This window comes from Rattus norvegicus, chromosome 6 (assembly GCF_021556685.1).
Source record: "Rattus norvegicus strain SHRSP/BbbUtx chromosome 6, alternate assembly SHRSP_T2T, whole genome shotgun sequence".
In the NCBI taxonomy this organism is placed as follows: domain Eukaryota; kingdom Metazoa; phylum Chordata; class Mammalia; order Rodentia; family Muridae; genus Rattus; species Rattus norvegicus.
Genome location: NC_141539.1, coordinates 47029179 through 47048357, shown reverse-complemented (window position 1 = coordinate 47048357; position 19179 = coordinate 47029179). Strand labels below are relative to the sequence as shown.

Sequence of the window (19179 nt, the reverse complement as noted above, 5' to 3'; positions counted from 1 at the left end):
TTTGAAATGAGAGCAGAAAAGAAGAAAAAAAAATCAATGGGTGGATTCCAGGCATCTCTGGAGTCTGAATGCCCTACAGCTGGGGTCGGGGCTCGGTTCCCGGGTCACCTGGTGCCCCACAGTCGCAGCACACGTCATTGCCCGTCATCCTCTGCACCTCCGAGATGATCTCCTTGGTCAGCTCTTGGACGATGTTATTCTCTCCGGTGTTGTCATCACCCTTAAACGCGTTGTTCAGAGCTTCTTCCTTGCTGTTCTGCAGCACAGACATCCATCTGGGCAAACAGTAGCAGTGCGGGGTGTTAGTGGGGGTGAACACGCCCACTCCCACCCCTGGTCCCAGCCCCACCCACGGAACTTACATCTGACATTCTTGTTCGTCTTCCGCTTGGAAGTGGTACGTCCTGTCATCTGCGTAGCAAGGGAGACTTGTCACTGTGCAGCAGGCTTATTTACCTCAGGGACAATGTGTGCTCTCTACCAGATTAATGTATAAAGCCAAGCAGCCCTGGGGGCTGTGCAGTGCCATGAGTGTGTGTGCGTGTGTGTGTGTGCGTGTGTGCGCGTGTGGGTCTGCCTGTTTGCCTGTGTGTGCTAACTTCAGTCACTGTGACTTTGTAGTGCAAATTTATCAACCTGCCCCACTCTCAACTAAAAGATGCAGTTTCCTGAAAATGTCTACACTCTCATTACAGAGCCATCCCCACAAAGGAACTGTCCAAGTCCTTTGATAAGAGCCTTCCCTATTTCACTTTCTGAGGCAGTGTCTCCCTATGTAGGCCAGGCTAGCTTGGAACTCACAAGAGATTTGCCTGCCTCTGCTTCCTGAGTGACAGGACTAAATGCGCAGATAATTCTCCTGGCAAACAAGAGCCTTTTCAGGAAAGCACCATCTTAGACGTTTTCTGGCTTCCTTAGAAAAGAACTAATACCCTATGAGAAATTCTAAAGCCACACCCCGAGAGTCCTATGTCACAAGCACAGCTAGCCCGAGAAGATGTGGTTAAATAATGGTCTAATAGGAAGTGTCACAGTGCATCAGGTGCTTCCGGTGTTTTACAAGTGTTCCCAGGAGGCCGGGACGAGGGGACAACTTAGTTCCTGTGCTACTCTTGCCAAAAATGTACAACCTCAGTTAGGTCCTGAGCTAACACAGGAGAAACATAGCTTGACAGACATTTCTCTGGACAGCAGTCTTCAAAACATACAGAGGTCAACATGGGCAAGGGATGAGTATAGAAACTGGACCCCTAGAAGCCACGACTACATATAATCTAAAGGCAACGTGGGGCCTGGAAGGATTCATAGTGTCAGGACAAGGACAGGAGTGGGGACTTGGTGCATTCTGGGTATCATTTCACAACACCATGCCTGTGCCCTTCCTCAATGTGGATTTCTCTAGAAATACACACTGGCTAAATTGTATTGAATATCTACACACACACATATCTACAGAGAGAGAGAGAGAGAGAGAGAGAGAGAGAGAGAGAGAGAGAGAGAGAGAGAGGAGGAAGAAGGAGGAGGAGGAGGAAGGGGAAGAGGAAGAGGAGGAAGAAGAGGGTTTCCACAAAGCCTGTGAACAAAATCAGGTGAAAAGAAAACTGAATTTGAAAAGTACAGAAAATGAAGTCTAACTTTGGCAGTAGCATGGAGTGGTTCCTCTTCTTGGGGCCCAGTAAAGCACCTATGATCTTAAATGCAAGCAGGGGTGATGACTCAGCAGTAGAGGGCACTTGCCACCAAGACCAAGCTTGAGCTGAATCCTGGGCACCCATGCGGTAGAAGGAGAGAACCAATTCTCACAAGTTGTCCTCTGGTCTCCAAATGGCATGCGCACATAGGAACACACACACACACACACACACACACACACACACACACACAGGAATACATGCATACACACACGCGTATGCACACATGCATATATGCACACATACATACACGCATGCATGAACACAGGAACACGTAGGCAAATACATACACATAAACAAATGCTCTTCACAATATAATGGGTAGACACAGCTTTGCAATAGCAGTTTTCACTCCTTGTCTGAGAAAGACTCTTGATGAACTGTCTGGTCGGGGCCAAGTATCAAGAGGGGTCAAGTGCAGACACAAGTGAGGTTCAGAGCAGAGGTTTTGTTTCTTTAAAATCTTAACGCCAGGGGGAGTCAGGCAACACTTGTCTATGTCCCATCTGTCCCTGAAGCAAAGAGAACTACTTCAAGTTAGATAAGCACCAGACTATACCAGACTGAAGTGAGAAAAGTAGCATGGCCACTTTTTCCTCCTGGGTACCTAATATGCCCATCCAGCCTCCTAGGAAGAGGGCCAGAGGGGCAGGTCCACAGTTCAGGCTGGGAGCTTGCCAAGTGGACCTCAGCGTTCTCAGGAAGCTGTGACTGGAGGGCATGTCAGTATCCTGGACCCACACTGGGCTACTTTACAGCCAGGTTGGGTGTGGCTTCGTCATCTGCTGACTAATTCTGCCAGTAACCCGACTGGGCACTGGAGAAATGGGAGGACATTCTGCACAAAGTGTCCAAACAATAGTGCCCTCTCTGCAGGCTCTCTGGAAATCCACCTAAAACGGGACAGTTTCCATGAGCTTCTGCCACAAGAGAAGCATTTGGTGCTGTAGAAAGGCAGGCCACCAAAGGACCTCTGAGCTCCATCCTGCCTGGGAGACTGGCCAGGTTCTTTCATGATTCTAACTACTGTCCTAGTGAGCCTTTGCAGCTCAGAGACAATGGCTCAAGAGTCAGTCTGAGGGCACAAGACTGGACGAGGTCCCAAAGGGCTGGCTTTTCTGCAGACGGATGCCCCTAGAGGCGCGTGTTCCTGTTTGACCAGAATGGGAATAATAGTGGGGGAGGGCCTTGCAGGCAGTACCTCAAGGCAGCCAGCCAGCATGTCATCCTCTCGTCAGATTCAATACAGCATGATCTGTGAAGGTAAGGGTGACTCCTGGGGTGCAGCTAGACTCTCCCTGACCGGTTGTCTCCCGGCCTGGCCTTGGGTTCATCTTTGATTTCCCAACAACTCAGGTAGTTTAAGCTCACGGGCACTTGACGGCATTTGCTTCACTCGTCAGGGGGCAGAGGGAACAGGGTGCTAAATGAGCCAGCCCCCAACTTCCCACCTTCTCAGAACAGCAGCCACATGGGAACTTTAGCCAGTGCATTTCACCTGGTAACTTCAGGTCCTTCTACATGAACTTAAGTCCCAGCAGCTCTGCAGAAAGCATACCCACCAGATGTTCCCAGAGGAATCGGGCACTTCTGAAAATCTGCTGAGTTGAATTAATTTTGCCCCTTAAAGACCAAGCAGGAGAAGTGGGTCAGACAGGTTTTCAACATGGCCACAACAACCAACGGTGGCTGCAGTCAAGCAAGAGCCATGGAGCACCTCGGGCTGCCACAAGGTCAACAGTGGGCTGGTGGTGAAGTCTGTCTGTATGCCCTCGGGCATAACCAGACTCACACGATAGTCACCTCACCCACATCCTCAGGATGCAACGATTCACACCTCACAGGCGTCTGTGTGCCCTCCCTATGTGCACTCCTCCCTGGTGAGCTGAGAACATGCAGGAGAAAGGTTCTGTAGCAACGGCTTCTGCACCTGTGGTGTTTGCTGGGACCCCACCAGCCACTCTGAAGGTGACAGCTGAGGAGATGCTGCACCTTCCTCAGTGTGGTACCCAAACCTCAGCCAAGCTCAGATGCCTACCAAGCCCTGTTCTGGTACCGAGGGGAACCTACACCCAGGGTAACGTCTAACAGGCTACTTTTTCTTTTCAAAGAAGGGTTGAAAATCCTCTTCTCCAGCCACCAGCAGACATCTAATGACACCATCATGTTTTCTCCCTCTAACTCAAGCTTTGGTTACAGTCTAAAGGCAGGTGACCCAGCAGTGGCCACATTTTAAAATACAGTCAAGGCTTAGCACTGTACATTATAGATGTGATTCTGAGAATAAGGTTTGCTACACATGGGACCTACCAGAGTGAGGAGACAGGAGCAGCATAGTCTCTCTGTCTCTGTCTGTCTCTCTCCCTCCCTCTCCATCCCTTTCTCCATCCCCAGTGATCCTGCCTCTGCTTTCCTCACAGAGTTGGGAGTTAGAGGGACAGCCACAGCTTGCACAGCAAGGGTTCTAACCCTCTGAGCAATCTCTCTAGCCCAGCGTAAATGACAGACAGTCTCCAGATGTTCCCCCTCAGCCCTGCCTGCCGCTCAGTGCTGTGGGTCCTCAGACTGAATTCTGACAGGTGGTACAAGCCACACAGGTGGTGGAGATAGCACCACCAGACTTCTCGGTTCCTGTGTTAAATCACATCACACTGGCTCTGAGGTCTCAATCATGGGGTCAGACCGTGGGATGGCATGCCAGGGTTGATGGGACACACCACCAGCCTAGGCCCCACAGGCTACTCCTTTGTGTAAACTCAACCGCTGTGCTGGATTGCTGGTGACACCACTTCAGAGGGAAGACTGGCCCACCCTTTCCTGAACTATAATCATGCCATGCACAATGACCGGGGACAAAAGGTATTTATCATATTTTCCTTAAGATGTCATGGGCCTCTTCCTTGTTTCTGGAAGATTCTGGGTAAACATTTTCTGTAATTGCTGGTTATGGCAGTTCTTTTGTGTGTACCACAAAGAGGAGGAATACACAGGAGCAAAAATGCAAATTCTGTAGTGGGAAAAAATAAACAACTTAAAAAAAAACAAACCCTGAAGTTAAAGGGCTGAATTGAAAACCTAATCATTTTTTGTTTTAAGGTTTAAACAGACCCCATTACGTTTATTTATGTTTTGGGCAGGGAGGGGACTTGTGTGCACCATGGTGTGTGTGTGTGTGTGTGTGTGTGTATGTGTGTGTTTGTGTGTGTGTTTGTGTGTATGTGTGTGTGTATGTGTGTGTTTGTGTGTGTGTGTTTGTGTGTGTGTTTGTGTGTGTGTATGTGTGTGTATATGTGTGTGTTTGTGTGTGTTTGTGTGTGTGTGTGCGTGTGCGTGTGTGTATGTGTGTTTGTGTGTGTGTGTATGTGTGTGTGTGTGTGTGTGTGCGCGTGCGCGTGTGCGTGTTTGTCCGGGGACCACCTGCAGGAATAGATTTGCTCCTTCTACCATATGGGATTGAGGAATCAAACACAGGTTGTCAGGCTTGACAGCCAAGGGACTCTAACCCACTGAGCCACCTCACTGGCCTCCAGACATAGCATTTAAAACACCTCCCAAATAAATTATAGAAGCTCCACACAGCAAAACTGTCCTTCGAAGAAGGCAGGCGAAAGGATTTTAGGGTGCGACTCATCCAGAGCAATCTGTCTGTTTACGGACGGAGTAGCTGAGGCTCAAATGGAGAAGGTGGCTCTCAGTTTACAGAGCAGATAGAACAGGGCTGGTTTCAAAGGCCAATTCTAACCCAAGGACCAGCAAGCCACCGATCGGCACTAGAAAGATAAGAGGCAGGTCGCTTGAAAACAAGGTGTCACAACGCACACTGGACTGACCTCAAACTCATAATCCTACAGTGTACTCATATATACTTAAAATAATTAATTAATTATTTTTTAAAAAAAAGAAATATCTTTGATTTATCATGTGCTTACACATGTACATAATCCTCCTGTCTCAGCCCTCGGAGTGCTGGTTTTACAGGCTTACGCCATAATACCCACCCACCTTAAGAGCACCTTAGGACCGTCAGAAGGCTGAAGCTCCAGGCACATGTACAAGGACCACTGCACAGGCTGAGAAAGAGCTTACGTGATATGAGGTCGAAGCACTTCTTCTCCTCGGGGTTGGTCTTCACCTGGCAGGTTAGCAAGTTGAGCTTGGCAGGCGGCCGGTTGGCCTGTTTAAAAACAAATGGGAAAAAATGCAGAACGGTGGGAAGTGGGAGCCGGTCCTCAAGAGGACACCTCTTACTAGTTTACAGGAGGGTTTCCAGGGGCGGGACACACAGAGGAAGGCTGGAGGTGGGGAGGGCTTCTTGGACCTCAGCACCACGGCGGCTCTCTACCAGGACACATACAGCGGTCTATACAACCCATCTGAGAGGGCTAGGGCCAGTCCAGAGTAGAGGTTGGTGGCAAAATGCTCTAGAGCTTGGGCTGGAGAGATGGCTCAGTGGTTAAGAGCACCGACTGCTCTTCCCGAGGTCCTGAGTTCAAATCCCAGCAACCACATGGTGGCTCACAACCATCTGAAATGAGATCTGATGCCCTCTTCTGGTGTGTCTGAAGATAGTGACAGTGTAATCATAATATATAATAAATAAATAAAATATTAAAAAAAAAGATATTTAAAAAAAAATGCTCTAGAGCTAAGAGACTAAGACACAGGGCTTTGACACCTTGAGGTGGCTTGAGCAAGCACCCGGCTTCATTTCATGAGCTTTTCAAAGTGGAAGCATTACTTCCAGGGAAAGCCGTTCAGCACATGCGCATAAAAGGGCATTGTCTGTGGTCATTTGTTTGTTTGTTTGGTTTGGCTATCTAAAATGAGAGCAGGCAGCCATTCACAATCCTAAAGGCCAACCATCACGGGCACTCCACTCGTTTTCACGGAATATACTCCACATACACAAGACAGCAATACATTTTATTGGTTTCAATTAAAAGCTGGGGGGGGGGGGGTGACTGAGAATAGGGGACTGGAGAGATGGTTCATCGACCGACGAAGAGCAGTTGTTGCTCTGACAGAGGAACACAGATTGGTTCCCATCACTCACTTGGGTGACTCAGCTTATAACTCCAGCTCCAGAAAATCCGATGCCTTCTTCTGACCTCCATGGGTACCAGGTACGCACTCAGGACATACATACACGCAGTCGAAACACCCATACACACAAAATAATAATAAATACTAAGTCTTAAACTATTCTCCCTCTCTGCTCTCCTTGGTCACTAGGGGCTTCAGGACACATGACCTAGATTCCTGATTAATCCAGAGACATGTCTAAACCCATAGCAGGGCAGGCCTAACAGATGCTCTTGCGCTCCCAGACCTGGGGATTCCTGCCACTAACTTTACAGGGCTGGAGGTGGGGGTGTAGTAGTCACCATTAAAATGGGTCAGATCCTTGCAACTTGTGAAATCTGTATTTGATGTAAAACAAATGAAAGATCTGAAATCTGAAAATACAAACTACGTGAACAGGTTTGTCTAACACTCTTGTGGGTTACGGCCATTTTGAGCTTCTTGTTTTTGTTTGTTTAAAGATAGGGTTTCTTTATGTAGCCCTGGCTGTCCCTGAACTCTCTCTGTAGACCAGGCTGGCCTGAAACTCAAGAGATCTACCTGCCTCCGCCTCCCAAGTGCTGGGATTAAAGGTGTGCGCCCAGATAGCATGAACGAATGAAGTCACATGACCTGGGCTGAGCATCTAGGGAGTCAGGGAGTTAGGGAGCAGGGCTCCAACAAACATGCAGGGTTCCACACACTGAGGATTTACTGTCATCACCTTCCCTGGCTTTGGCATGGTTTCTAGAGAAGATGGGAATTCACCTGCACTTACATTTTTTTAAGTTCCAGAGAATTCCATATATGCACATAATGAAATATGATCATATCTATCCCCCAGACCACCTTCCCTTCCCTCCTCCAGACTTCATGTCTTTCGGTTGTACAGTTAGTGTGTGCCCACATGTGCGCAGATTTGGGGTCATCCACTGCAGCACAGGAAGCTAACCAGTGGCTACATTTTCAGTAAAGACGGAGTCTCTCTCTGCTAACAACTGTAACTGTCATTAGCAACTCAGTATGTGGTAGGGTCTAGAGGTGACCGACCGTCCAGGCAAGGATGGTAGCTGGCTGGCTCGCTCACTTGTAGGTCTTATGCAGCTAACCATGGCTGCTACCAGGATACATTTAAGAGCCACAATTCGAGTTACACATTTCCTCTCTCCTCACCTCTGTCTGTCACCTTCCTTCCCTGCTGTGGCAACTGTCACTCTCTACCTTGAATTACCCGCAAAGACAAACCATCACTTGAAGGAGAAGAAAGTCAAGCACAGAGAAGGATGCAGGGCTTCATCTGGTCTAGGGATCCGAGGCCACGAATATACATAGCTACGTGTTAAAGGCGGCAGCCAAGAAGGACCCAGAGGCACGTAACAGGCATCTCAAACACTACTAGCTCCTACAGGTTCCACTTTAAAAACCCCTGGCTTTTGCTCACTCAACTAATAACCAACAAAGTGGTTATTAATTACCAACAAAGATGTGAGGGAAACTTATGAGAATGTTCTATCCATCAAATCCCCTTTGCTGCCATTTTGGGGGGAAAAAAGTCATTATTCAACTTAGCAGAAGAGCAGTGCCATCTTCTTCTCAAGGCAGCCTGTGGCCAGCAGGAAACTAGCAGCCAGGAAGATGCTACGCCTTAGAGCTTACAGCATGAGGGTTACAGGTTATTAGTGATTCTCCAACTTGACCGTGCTGTTCTACTTTCTACTAAATACCCCAGGCTTTTAAAAGGCATTGATTGATTGGTTGATTTCCTGATTGATTCAGGCCATAGGATTTAACCCTGGCCCCATACACATATGGCAAACAGCCTACCACTTACCAGTATCTCCAGTCCTTAAAACGCTTTAAAATACAAACCTGTACTCTTCCTTCCAAGTGAATAACAATTACGTTTTAGAATGTTGGGCTGGCCAGGTGTGGTGGCACAAGCCTTTAATTCTAGCACTCAGGATGCAGAAACAGATGGACCTCTAGGAGTTCAAGGCTACCTTAGTCTATACAGTGAGCTCCCAACTAGCCAGAGTTACATAGCAAGACTTTGTCTTAAAAATACATGCATGCATGCATGCATACATACATACATACATACATACATACATACATACATACATACAAAAATACTGGGCCCTCTTAGGCAGCAGGCAACTCTTCCAGCACAATGTAGCACTCAGGCCTTGGTAGGGTAGCAGTGCTGTGAACTCCATCAAGAAGACCCCACTAAGAACTCTTTTCCCAAGAATGACCGTCCCAGTGCCAGAAACAAACCTGCTGTGGCAGCGCCTACACAGGCTCTCTCTGTGCTATCCTAGACGGCATCTGTGCTCCTCTGTGGGAGTAAAGAGGGCAGCAATTTCACTCCCCAGCGGCTGCCGGCTTCCAGGAGGGTGTCTTCCTCACAGTGCAAGCAAGCCCTAGGAGCTTACACTTCCCACAGACCCCACTCCAGCTGTGTGCCAGGAGCTGCTCTTAGATTCCTACTTCCTCAGACCCACCTTTGGAAACCTGTCCCCCTTTCCTTCTGGCAATGAGGCAGAGTCAGGGACTACTGGCAAAATGGGCAAGCTACACAGGAGACAGATAAAAACTCATACACTCCAGTAGTGCATCCCTCACTCTCAGCCTGGATCACTCACGACTGCAGTGCATTTACTTGGGACAGGGACTAGAGACCCTTTAGGATCCGGACTACCAGGGCATACAGAACAACCCACAGTAAGAGGAGAAAGCAACACCTGGCAGCTGAAGAGAAGCTGAAAAGCGAAGCTATCCAGGCTCCTCTGGGGCAGTTAGGTGGAGGCTGCACCGGGACCCACCTACAGCTAGAGGAGGAAGTGGCTGCCAAAGCCAGAGGATGCCTTCCCCCAAGTGGAGGCTCCATGAGAGGCTTCAACTCAAAGCACACAGCTTTTAAAAATATATATCCACTGTGTAAGAAGAGCCATCAGCATCTGGGCGAAGATAATTATAACTACTGTCTGCCCCAGAACTGGGGCAACCCATTGAAATGTAAAGAATTTTTATTATGCCTTTGGAGAGCCAGCTGGAACTCACTTGAAGCCACTTACAATGTCAGCAAGGAATCGCCAGGCACGTCTAAGGGATCACAGCCCTGTTATGGACTTAAGTGGACTTTAGTGATTCTAATGGAATCATCAAAAGTGAAGGGGACGGGGCTGGGGATTTAGCTCAGTGGTAGAGCGCTTACCTAGGAAGGGCAAGGCCCTGGGTTCGGTCCCCAGCTCCGAAAAAAAAAAAAAAAAAAAAAAGTGAAGGGGACAGGGGTTGGGGATTTAGCTCAGTGGTAGAGCGCTTGCCTAGCAAGCGCAAGGCCCTGGGTTCGGTCCCCAGCTCCGAAAAAAAGAAAAAAAAAGTGAAGGGGACAATCCATCCCTAAACTCCCACAGCAACATCTTTGTTTCCATGACATCCTTCTATAAGTTAAGTTTCTTAGGACCCTATCTTAAGTGAACACCTTTCTACTGGGTCCAAGAAACCCAACTGTGCTTCTGTTACACCTCTTAAGGGGACTGGAGGATGATGAGAGAGGCTCAGGCCATCACCCATGCTCGTGACCAAGGAACATATGCAGTGTGAGGCTGTATTGTACATTATAAACACACATTATATATTGCGCATTATACACCTACACTCAACAAAGGGGCAGCCACTTGGCCTTGACAGTCCCGACCAGTGGCACCAGCCCCAGTCACACCAGGTGGAGGGAGTAAAGGACTGTGACAGTGTTCTTGATCTCTGAAAACTGACTGGAAACTGATTAGATCCTCACACAAACCCATACAGGGCTCCGTTACGTTGCGTGAGCTTTTATAAACAGGAAGAAAGGGAGGAAAACTTGGTTAGGGTTGGGCGCAGTATACGAAATTTCTATAGGATAGATATAGAATTCCCTTTCCCTCTAGATTAGGTTCCCAAAATTCGGATGATTAGAAAAATACTCACAGTGCCGTGGGAGATGGTGAGGAAGCCATTTTTAACGGAACACTTCCTCTTCTGCCACACCTTCCGGATCCTTAAGGAGAAGAGGGGAGATTGGATGGGTTTAGACAAGAACACGGGAGACAGAGAGAACAGGGGAGCTAAGCAGCACACGGTCCGGCTCAACACCTGGCCGGCTAGCCACCTACCCATCACTCTTCTTGTAGAGGTTCCCGTTCCTCTCCGTCCCATGCTCCTTGTTTCCCTGAGGTTGATGTAAGCTGTACGCTGTACTTTGGCGAAGTTGTGAGTCCTGAAATGTGGTCAAGAAACTGCTTTTTAATGTATCTTGTTTAAGTCCCAGTTTTTTGTTTTTTTTTTTTAAATGCACTATACAAAAAGAAACATATGCCTAAATATTTTATTATTATTATAAAACTTCCCCTCTCATAAAGGCCATTCATAAGGCTGTAGAAGGGAATGTCAAAAACCAGTATTTTTAGTGTGGTGTCAGGGAGGTGAGTGTTAGAACATTGCCTCACCTGTGGCCGACCCTGAATTCCATCCCAGCATTTCCATTCCACGCCCCCAACCCATTAGTACTTCTAAACTAATGAGCCACCTTGGAAGTGCTGGATTTTAATATGGCCCCTGGCAATGACTGGGGGATCCTGTGGTGGTGAAGCCTTGAGAAGGAAGATTCCGTGGTATTTTGAGAAACATCACTGCTTGCCACTTGGGCAAAAAGAAAAAGAAAGCTATTTGGCCTTTCTACCTCAGTTTCTTTCTTGGACAACTCAATAAGACAGTAAATGTGTAAGGAGAGATGCTGTCACATACGTAAACACCTGGGCATAACAACATTGATCAACTGCTCGTCTTCTCAACCTTGTGGTGTGTACACGAGTGTGTGGGAGGGGGCTGGCACTGTTCCTAACTGCTCCAACCCTGACCAAGTGTGCCACACGAACAGAGGCCATCAATGTGCTCTGCTGAGACTCACAGGGTACATCCACCCGATGACAAACTCTACTACTTGAGTTTCCCAGGGCAAGAACCAGTGAGAATTCTCCAGAACCCTGGCCAGTGCCAATCCTGGCAGGTCCCCATGACACACCAAGAGTACAAGGAGTGACCAGCCACCACTGGACTCCAGCAGAACTATGGCAAGTAAGCCGGAAGAGCCCACCAACAGCTCACAACTTAGGCAAGAGCTAAGACCTTTTCTGTTTATTGTGGATTCTGTCAAACTGGTTCACATCTCCTGAGGAAACAAGAGATGTGAAGACATTAAGGGGTCTGTTTAAGGGGCAGAGCCCCTCAAAGCCAGAGCGGAGTGTGGAACAGAAGCTCAGGTCCAGCACCACCGCTCCTTCCATCAAGCCACACTGGAAATCCCGCCAGAGACTAGGGCCGACTTCCTTGCAGGTGTCAAGCAGCTGATCATTCCCAAGACAGCAAAGGCAGTGGTCAGACAATGAAGGGACTAACACATAACCCAACTCAACAAAGAATTAAAAACACCCAAGAACTGAGGGGACCAAAAGTGCTCGCTTTTATATATATAAAGCTATTCAAAGCAAGGGCGTTATTAGACAGGAGACAACAGTAAGGAGCTGTGACCATGACTCAGGGAAGAAGAGACATGAGCCGAGCCAGGAGGCAGAAGAGCCAGCTTGACAGTACAGGCTTCAGCTTCAAGTGACAGCAAGCCTTGGGGACCCTTCCCAGTTTGGAATATTTCTGTAATTTGTACTTGAGGGGGTCATACATACCTATAAGAAACCACCACCTAATTTAAGATCATGGAGGTTGTAGCTATAAATAAGTCTTTTGAGAGTTTTACAGCTCTCTGGGTTAATTTAGGTTAAGATGTGAGGCAGGGTTTCAAATTCCCTCCATTTCTGATGCGGACACAGATGTCTCCGGACCACTCTTTTCTCACCATCCTGGCCACACGGGTGTGGAGTCTACTGGCCATAAACACATGGTTTCTGACTGAACTCAACCCTGTGTCATCCCTCGGCACACCCACCCACAATCCAACATACCACGGCACTGCAGTTGCTACAGCTTTGTGGTCAGTTCTGAAGTCAGGACGTGCGAGTCCTCCAACCTTGCCCCCTTTCATGATTGCTTTGGATAGTCTGAATCCTTCTGCACTTCTGTATAAATTTCAGAGTCAGCTTGTTAATTTCTGCAAAAAAGACAGCTGGGACTCTGATGCAGAGAGCTCTGATGTATGTGGGGAGTGCTGCTTATGTGTAATGCTGTTAAGTCTTGCTATACACCTGATACTGGACCCACGAATGCCAATGTCTGGTGCTGACTTTATGCTCCTCATAGGACGGTAGCCTCAGGTCTACCACTCTCCCTAAAGGATAGTACTTTAAGTCTCAGAATAGCCAGAGCAAACCTAGCTTTCTACATTGTGAGGAACAAACACAGCCCTTGCTTATGACTCTTTTGGGAGACTAAAATTAAGCCCATCAAAGGCTCATTTGAGCCGTGTGTGGTACACACCTGTAATGCTCGCACTGAGACAGGGAGGAGGGGCTAGAAGAGGAACAGTGATGCAGGTATGACCTGTGACTGGGAAACCAAACAGCCCAAGAGGCCTGGGCCTATAATAGGAGGGCAGACTTGAGCAAGAGATAGATGGCTCAGCGGTTAAGAGCACTGACTGCTCTTCTAGGAGCTCTGAGTTCAATTCCCAGCAGCCACAGGCTCACAACCATCTGTGATGGGATTTGATACCCTCTTCTGGTGCGTCTGAAGACAGCTACAGTACACTCACATACACACAATAAATAGTTTGTTTTTTGTTTTTTAAAAACAAGAAGGGTGGGAGAAGCAAGTTGTAGGGGAGAGAAGAGGCCAACGGGGAGGACTGAAGTGTAGCAGGATGCACTGGAGATGGACAGCAGCCGAGTTGTCCATTACAACACTGAGGGTGAGCACAGAACACGGCCTCTCTGGTTCACTACCGCATCTAGAAGCTCTCAGCTGAAGAAATGAATTAGTCCCTGTCAGTAACTGCTCTCTGGTGAAGCCAATTTCCTCAGACCTCAAACTCTGCACAGCCTGACCCACCACAGCCTCTGTGCCCCAGTGGCTGCCAACCCAGCCATGCCTCATAAACTGCGTCATTTCTTCCAGGGTTAGAGCCTCCTCAGACAGAAAACAGCTCTCCACCATTCACGCCAGCACTCTAGAGAGCAGCCACCTCGATGACGCGCAGCCTGCATCTACTACTTACTGTGAGGCTGTGGTCTCAAGTCACCAGACCTGCACTTTCTGGACGAGGACAAGGTCACCACGCTGTGAGCGGCCTCTAGCAAAGCAGCACTATGGAGAGGGCGCTCAGAGGCCGTCCACTGAGACAGGGCTGGGGATGGACTAGAAGGGTTTGCAGAATTCAGCCCTGCAGGGAGGGGGTAGTGGGGAAGCTCCATTCTCGGAAAACATGGCAGAAGAAGTAGAAGTCTAATCTAAACTTGGAAATTTTCCATTACCCTTGCCTTGCGTGTCCAAAATGTATCACCTTTACAGTAAAATCATCTATAACAGTGAAAGTGGAGACATTAAAGGTTGAAATGAACCAGCCACTAAGATGTATGAAGAAATAGCTATGACCAAAACATGCAAAATTCTGCAATTTTCGAAAATACTGGGTACTTACTCTCCTAGACTTCGGTCACAAAAGGTAAATGCATTTAGGAAAAAAACAACAAGATTTAGTTACAGTCTAAGCACTGTTTTGTTAAGCAGTGACTTAAGTCTACTGAAAGGGAAGAGGATTTACATTAACTTCTCACTACATCCCAGTACTCAGAGGCTGAGGCAGGAGGATCATTTGAGCCTGTGAGTTCAGGGCTAACCTCAACAATGAACTAGAGACAAAGTTACTCATTTTAATACCAAAGCCACATTGTTATCACTTAGTGAAGTGTGGGGGACACAAGATATCACCATTCTAAAGGAATGATGGAGAAGGACCACAGATGACTTGGCCACTAGAGTGGAGCTGTATTGCTGCTGCTGTTGCTGCTGCTGTTGCTGCTGCTGCTGCTGCTGCTGCTGCTGCTGCTGGTGTGTGTGTGTGTGTGTGTGTGTGTGTGTGTGTGTGTGTGTGTGTACACGCGCGCGCGCGCATCTGTGAGAGTAGCCATGCAAGTGCCATGACAGGTGTCCTCATGTTGGTTCTCTCCTTCCATGGCAGCATCTGGGAGCTGAACTCGGGTATTAAGTTTGCGTGCTGACGGCTTTCACCCTCTGAGCCGTCGTCCTGGCTCTCTCTCCGTCTTTTATTTTTATACAAGACATCATGATATAGTTCACCCTGGCCTGGAACTCACTATGCAGCAGCAGCAGCTGGCCTCAAACTCAAGGTGGTCCTCCTGCCTCAGCCTTCCAAGTGCTGGGATTACAGGTATGTGCCTCTAGATGCAGCCTAATTCCTCACAGATAGAACACTCCTGGGCTTTAAGGGGATCTGTTCTACCCCTACTCCATAGACCAGAGGAAGTTCCCACAGGGCAGTTCACATAAGGTGAAGTTCACACGGGGGGGGGGGGTCACACACAGCACGACAGGGAACTCACAGTCCAGAGCTAAAACTTAGGGCACGCATGAAATAACGGAACTACCAGAATCTGGCAGAGCAAGAAAGTACCACACCTGGCCACCCAGGCTCACAGTAGCCGCTGCTCCTGGAAGTCACTCTCTTAAAACAGACAACCTTATAAAACTAAACTTTAAAAACCCCCAAAACCATTTCAGGGCTGATAGACACGGTCCTGTGAGCCCCTGGTAGATACAGATGTCATATTCCTCAGCCCAAAACCTCTAAGGCATTGGTGGAAGTAGGGGGCGGAGACTGTGATCCTTCAATCTTAAATCCCCTCACCTCTTTCTGTTCAACCTGTAAGGCTGATTTCAAAATATCTCGAAGTTGTATCAGCTGTCGTCGTTCCTCATCCTGGGCCTGTTTGATCTTTAAAAGCAAGCAAAGCAGAGAAAAGTAAAACCGGGGTGCATCTTAGACGTGGCAGATCGTGGTGTTACTACACACAAGCATGCACGGGAGTGGCCTATGCACACCACCCCCTCAGCGCTGCTCCAGCAGCGCCAGTCGTTTCTGGACAGCACAGTGTGCATTGCACAAGGTTACAGACCTGGGCCTGAATGTGCTACCAGCTCAAAGTGTGGTAAAGCGGCACAGAGGCGGCTACTCACTGTGTGGAGGTCCGTGGAGAGCGTCTCGATGGAAGGCTTGAGGCTTTCTACTGCTTTCAATCCATCCTGGAAAAAACTGGGGGAAAGAAAAGGCAGAGGATGCATGTCATAAGGGAGAAGACGGCTGTTAAGAGACAAGAACTGTTGAAAGAAAGGCGGCTGGACAGGATGTGATGCCTGGGGGAACAGAAACGATCCGGCAAAAACCAGAATAAAACGACAAAGCTGTAAATGAACAGAAAACGAATTATAAATCCCGAGCATTTGTGACTTTTTTTTTTTTGACCCACATAACAGGAGACCTGGTTTTTCAGTTAATAAGTGGAAACTAGACTCTCCTGACAGGGGCAGTGAGGGCTTTGAGGCCAAAACTCCATGGGATACAGGCGGGAGTGTGTACTAGAGAATTCCCCCAATGGGAAACAGTTGAGTGGGAAAGAGTACAGGAGAGAAACCAGGCAACTTTGACACACATGAATGGCCGGGCTCCATCCGCACAGCAGAAAATCGTGGTGGGGTCTAAAGGTTAGAAAGCAAAAGCAATCTCCTACAGATAGGGACTGACGCCCATGAGTTCACCTAAGACAAAGGACTCAGGAGTTGTTGCCAAGTTGCTGGTCTTCAGCACAGTCCCAAAGCATGCTGGTCAATCTTACATCAACCTGACTGGATTTAGGACCTGAGAGACTCACATGTGGGTCTGTGTGCAAGGGCATTTCCAGAGAGGAAGCAAGAAAGACCAATGTGAATATTGGGGATGCCATCCCATGAGCTGGGGCCCCAGATTGAGTTAAAAGTAGGCAGTAAGCCAAAGCTTTCTGATACCCTACCTCCCCCATTACCATTGGGGGACCTTCCCTTTGGTAGGCTACACACACACACACTGTGAGCCTCCTTCCTTAACATGCTTTTATAGGCTATTTTACCACAAGAAAGGTAAGTGAGACATCCTGCTGGGCTGGGGAAATTCTGTTGTTTTATAAGTCTGACAACCAGAACTCTATCATTCCTGGGAAACTTAACACAAAAAGCCAGATGTGGTGAGCATTCTAATTCCAGCACTCCTACAGGGAGAATGGAGGTGAAGACAGGAGAACTGGCCAGGAACACACATCACGGAAGAAAAAGAAAGGCTATGGAAGGAGAGGACGGGTTCCCAGAGTGATCTTCGGACCTCGGGGTCACCCCATAAAACGCATGCATCACATACTCACACACACACACACAAATTCAAGAACAAATGATAGAAATCTGAGCTGAGAAGAAAATGGCCTGGGTCTCACATAAAATATTCATGTAGGTGATTTTTCCTTTTTTCCTTTTAAATTCACCAGTGGTCCTAGGAGACTCTTTCCTACTGTGTGCTGCAAAACAAAGGGTCATGAGAAAAAAAATGTGGCCTGTAACTCAACTTAGTGGTGGGACACACACATCTACATACACACACAGGCATGCACACACAAATGCATATGCACACATGCATACACATGCATACACATGCATACACACACACACACACACACACACACACACACACACACACACACCACCACCACACACACACACAGTGGGCTCACTACAGCAAGCCCAGGACACACTGAGGCAAGGCTACTAGAGTGTTCTTACCGCACTCCTTAGACGCACATGGTTACTATACAGTCTTGATTTATCTGGTGTTTCTTTTCTAAACAGACTGTACTCCTGGATTAGCAATTCAGTTCCTGTGACAGTGAATGATTTGTCCAGGTGTTGGTGGCCAGAGTAAGGACAGAAATGCCAGGTCCCCTGCCTCTCTGTCTGGGCCCCCTAAATTGACAAGGAAATCTTGAAGAACTACGGAGTTACAGGAACCAGAAACTGGGTTTGCTCCCATTATGAACTCACGTGATCCCTGTGGTTTAAAGTTTTTCTTTATGTAATGATTCCCGTAGCACCTCTAAATTCTGGTGGTGTAGTTAGGTCATAAGAGAGAAAGAGACAGGGCTGGAGAGATGGCTCAGAGGTTAAGAGCACTGTCTGCTCTTCCAGAGGTCCTGAGTTCAATTCCCAGCAACCACATGGTGGCTCACAACCATCTATAATCAGGTCTGCTGCCCTCTTCTGGCCTGCAGATGCATACATGCAGACAGAAAGCTGTATGATGTATACATAATATATAAATGTTTAAAGAGAGAGAGAGAGAGAGAGAGAGAGAGACAGACAGACAGACAGACAGACAGTGCAAATATAGGAAAAGCAGAAAGTCTGACCGCACATGAAGATGGTGGTGCTTGGGAGGGAACGGGTGTGCAGCCCTAGGATTGTCTGGAGCTTGGCAGCTCCCCCTGAGGTAGGCGGGGAGAGCAAGCATGGAGCCAAGGGCTTGGAGACCTGGTGCTCACCCATACACATGTTTCCTGGAGAGTGCACTCAGAAGAGCCATAAAACTTAGGTTAAAAATATAGATCTCATCTTTGTCATAGCCTTGATGTACTTACAAATCTACCTACAATGCCCACCCCACCCCTTTCAAAACTTCCGCCTGGAAGATGCCAGGCCTGGATAGCAGCTTCAAAGCACAGAGGCTCTCAGGATGGCTGCTTCGGTGACCTCCGTGTCACCGGGACACTCGCAGGTGGGTGTCCCTGCGAATCTTCCCCTAAAGTTAATTAGCATTTTTCCTAGTCAAGCATTTTCCTCCAGTCAAAGAGCATTTATCATCAGTGCTATCAAGCTGGACTTTGTTCTCTGGCCTATTAGACACTTTCTAGCCGGTTCAACCAGACTTTCAAGCCCTGGAAACAGAACTATTTAGATGCAATCTCTGGTCCTCTCCTGGACCTTGCACGCTGTATACCAAGCCTTTCACACTCACTCACACTACCATCACCCCAGACGGGTACCTCATCTGTCGAGGACCTGCCAGTAGCACCCACCTTTCCTGGCATGAAAGTAAACCCCTCCAGAGCTCCGGTTCCCAAGTCTCACCAACGCAATACCTCAAGTCCATCACGTACAGCTGGCCATGATGGCGCTGAGCAGTAAGCACTCAAAGCGCAAGACAGTTTAACAAACCTTTCCACCTGAGAGCGGCCGCCTCCTTAGAGTTACTGCTCCAAAGGCTGCCCTACTTCTAGATTCTATTACAAAACAGCATCGTCCCCTTCAGCTGTTCCAGGGATGCAGGTGCCCTCTTTACATGGAATAAAAAGCCATGATGTATTCTTCAAAACACATCAAAAAGCCGCTAAAAATGTTAACA

General features: G+C 48.1%; 1 protein-coding gene across 4 annotated transcripts in view; it reads right to left on the bottom strand.

Annotated features, from left to right (window-relative positions):
* Window positions 1-19179, bottom strand: part of Asap2 (ArfGAP with SH3 domain, ankyrin repeat and PH domain 2) — a 162168-nt gene that overhangs the window by 41167 nt on the left and 101822 nt on the right. For all 4 annotated transcript variants that reach the window (NM_001108704.3, XM_087553728.1, XM_087553729.1 and 1 more), the window contains 7 exon segments: window positions 109-275; window positions 363-411; window positions 5778-5865; window positions 10725-10794; window positions 10910-11013; window positions 15610-15696; window positions 15939-16014. In NM_001108704.3, coding sequence (NP_001102174.2) covers window positions 109-275; window positions 363-411; window positions 5778-5865; window positions 10725-10794; window positions 10910-11013; window positions 15610-15696; window positions 15939-16014 — 641 coding nt within the window.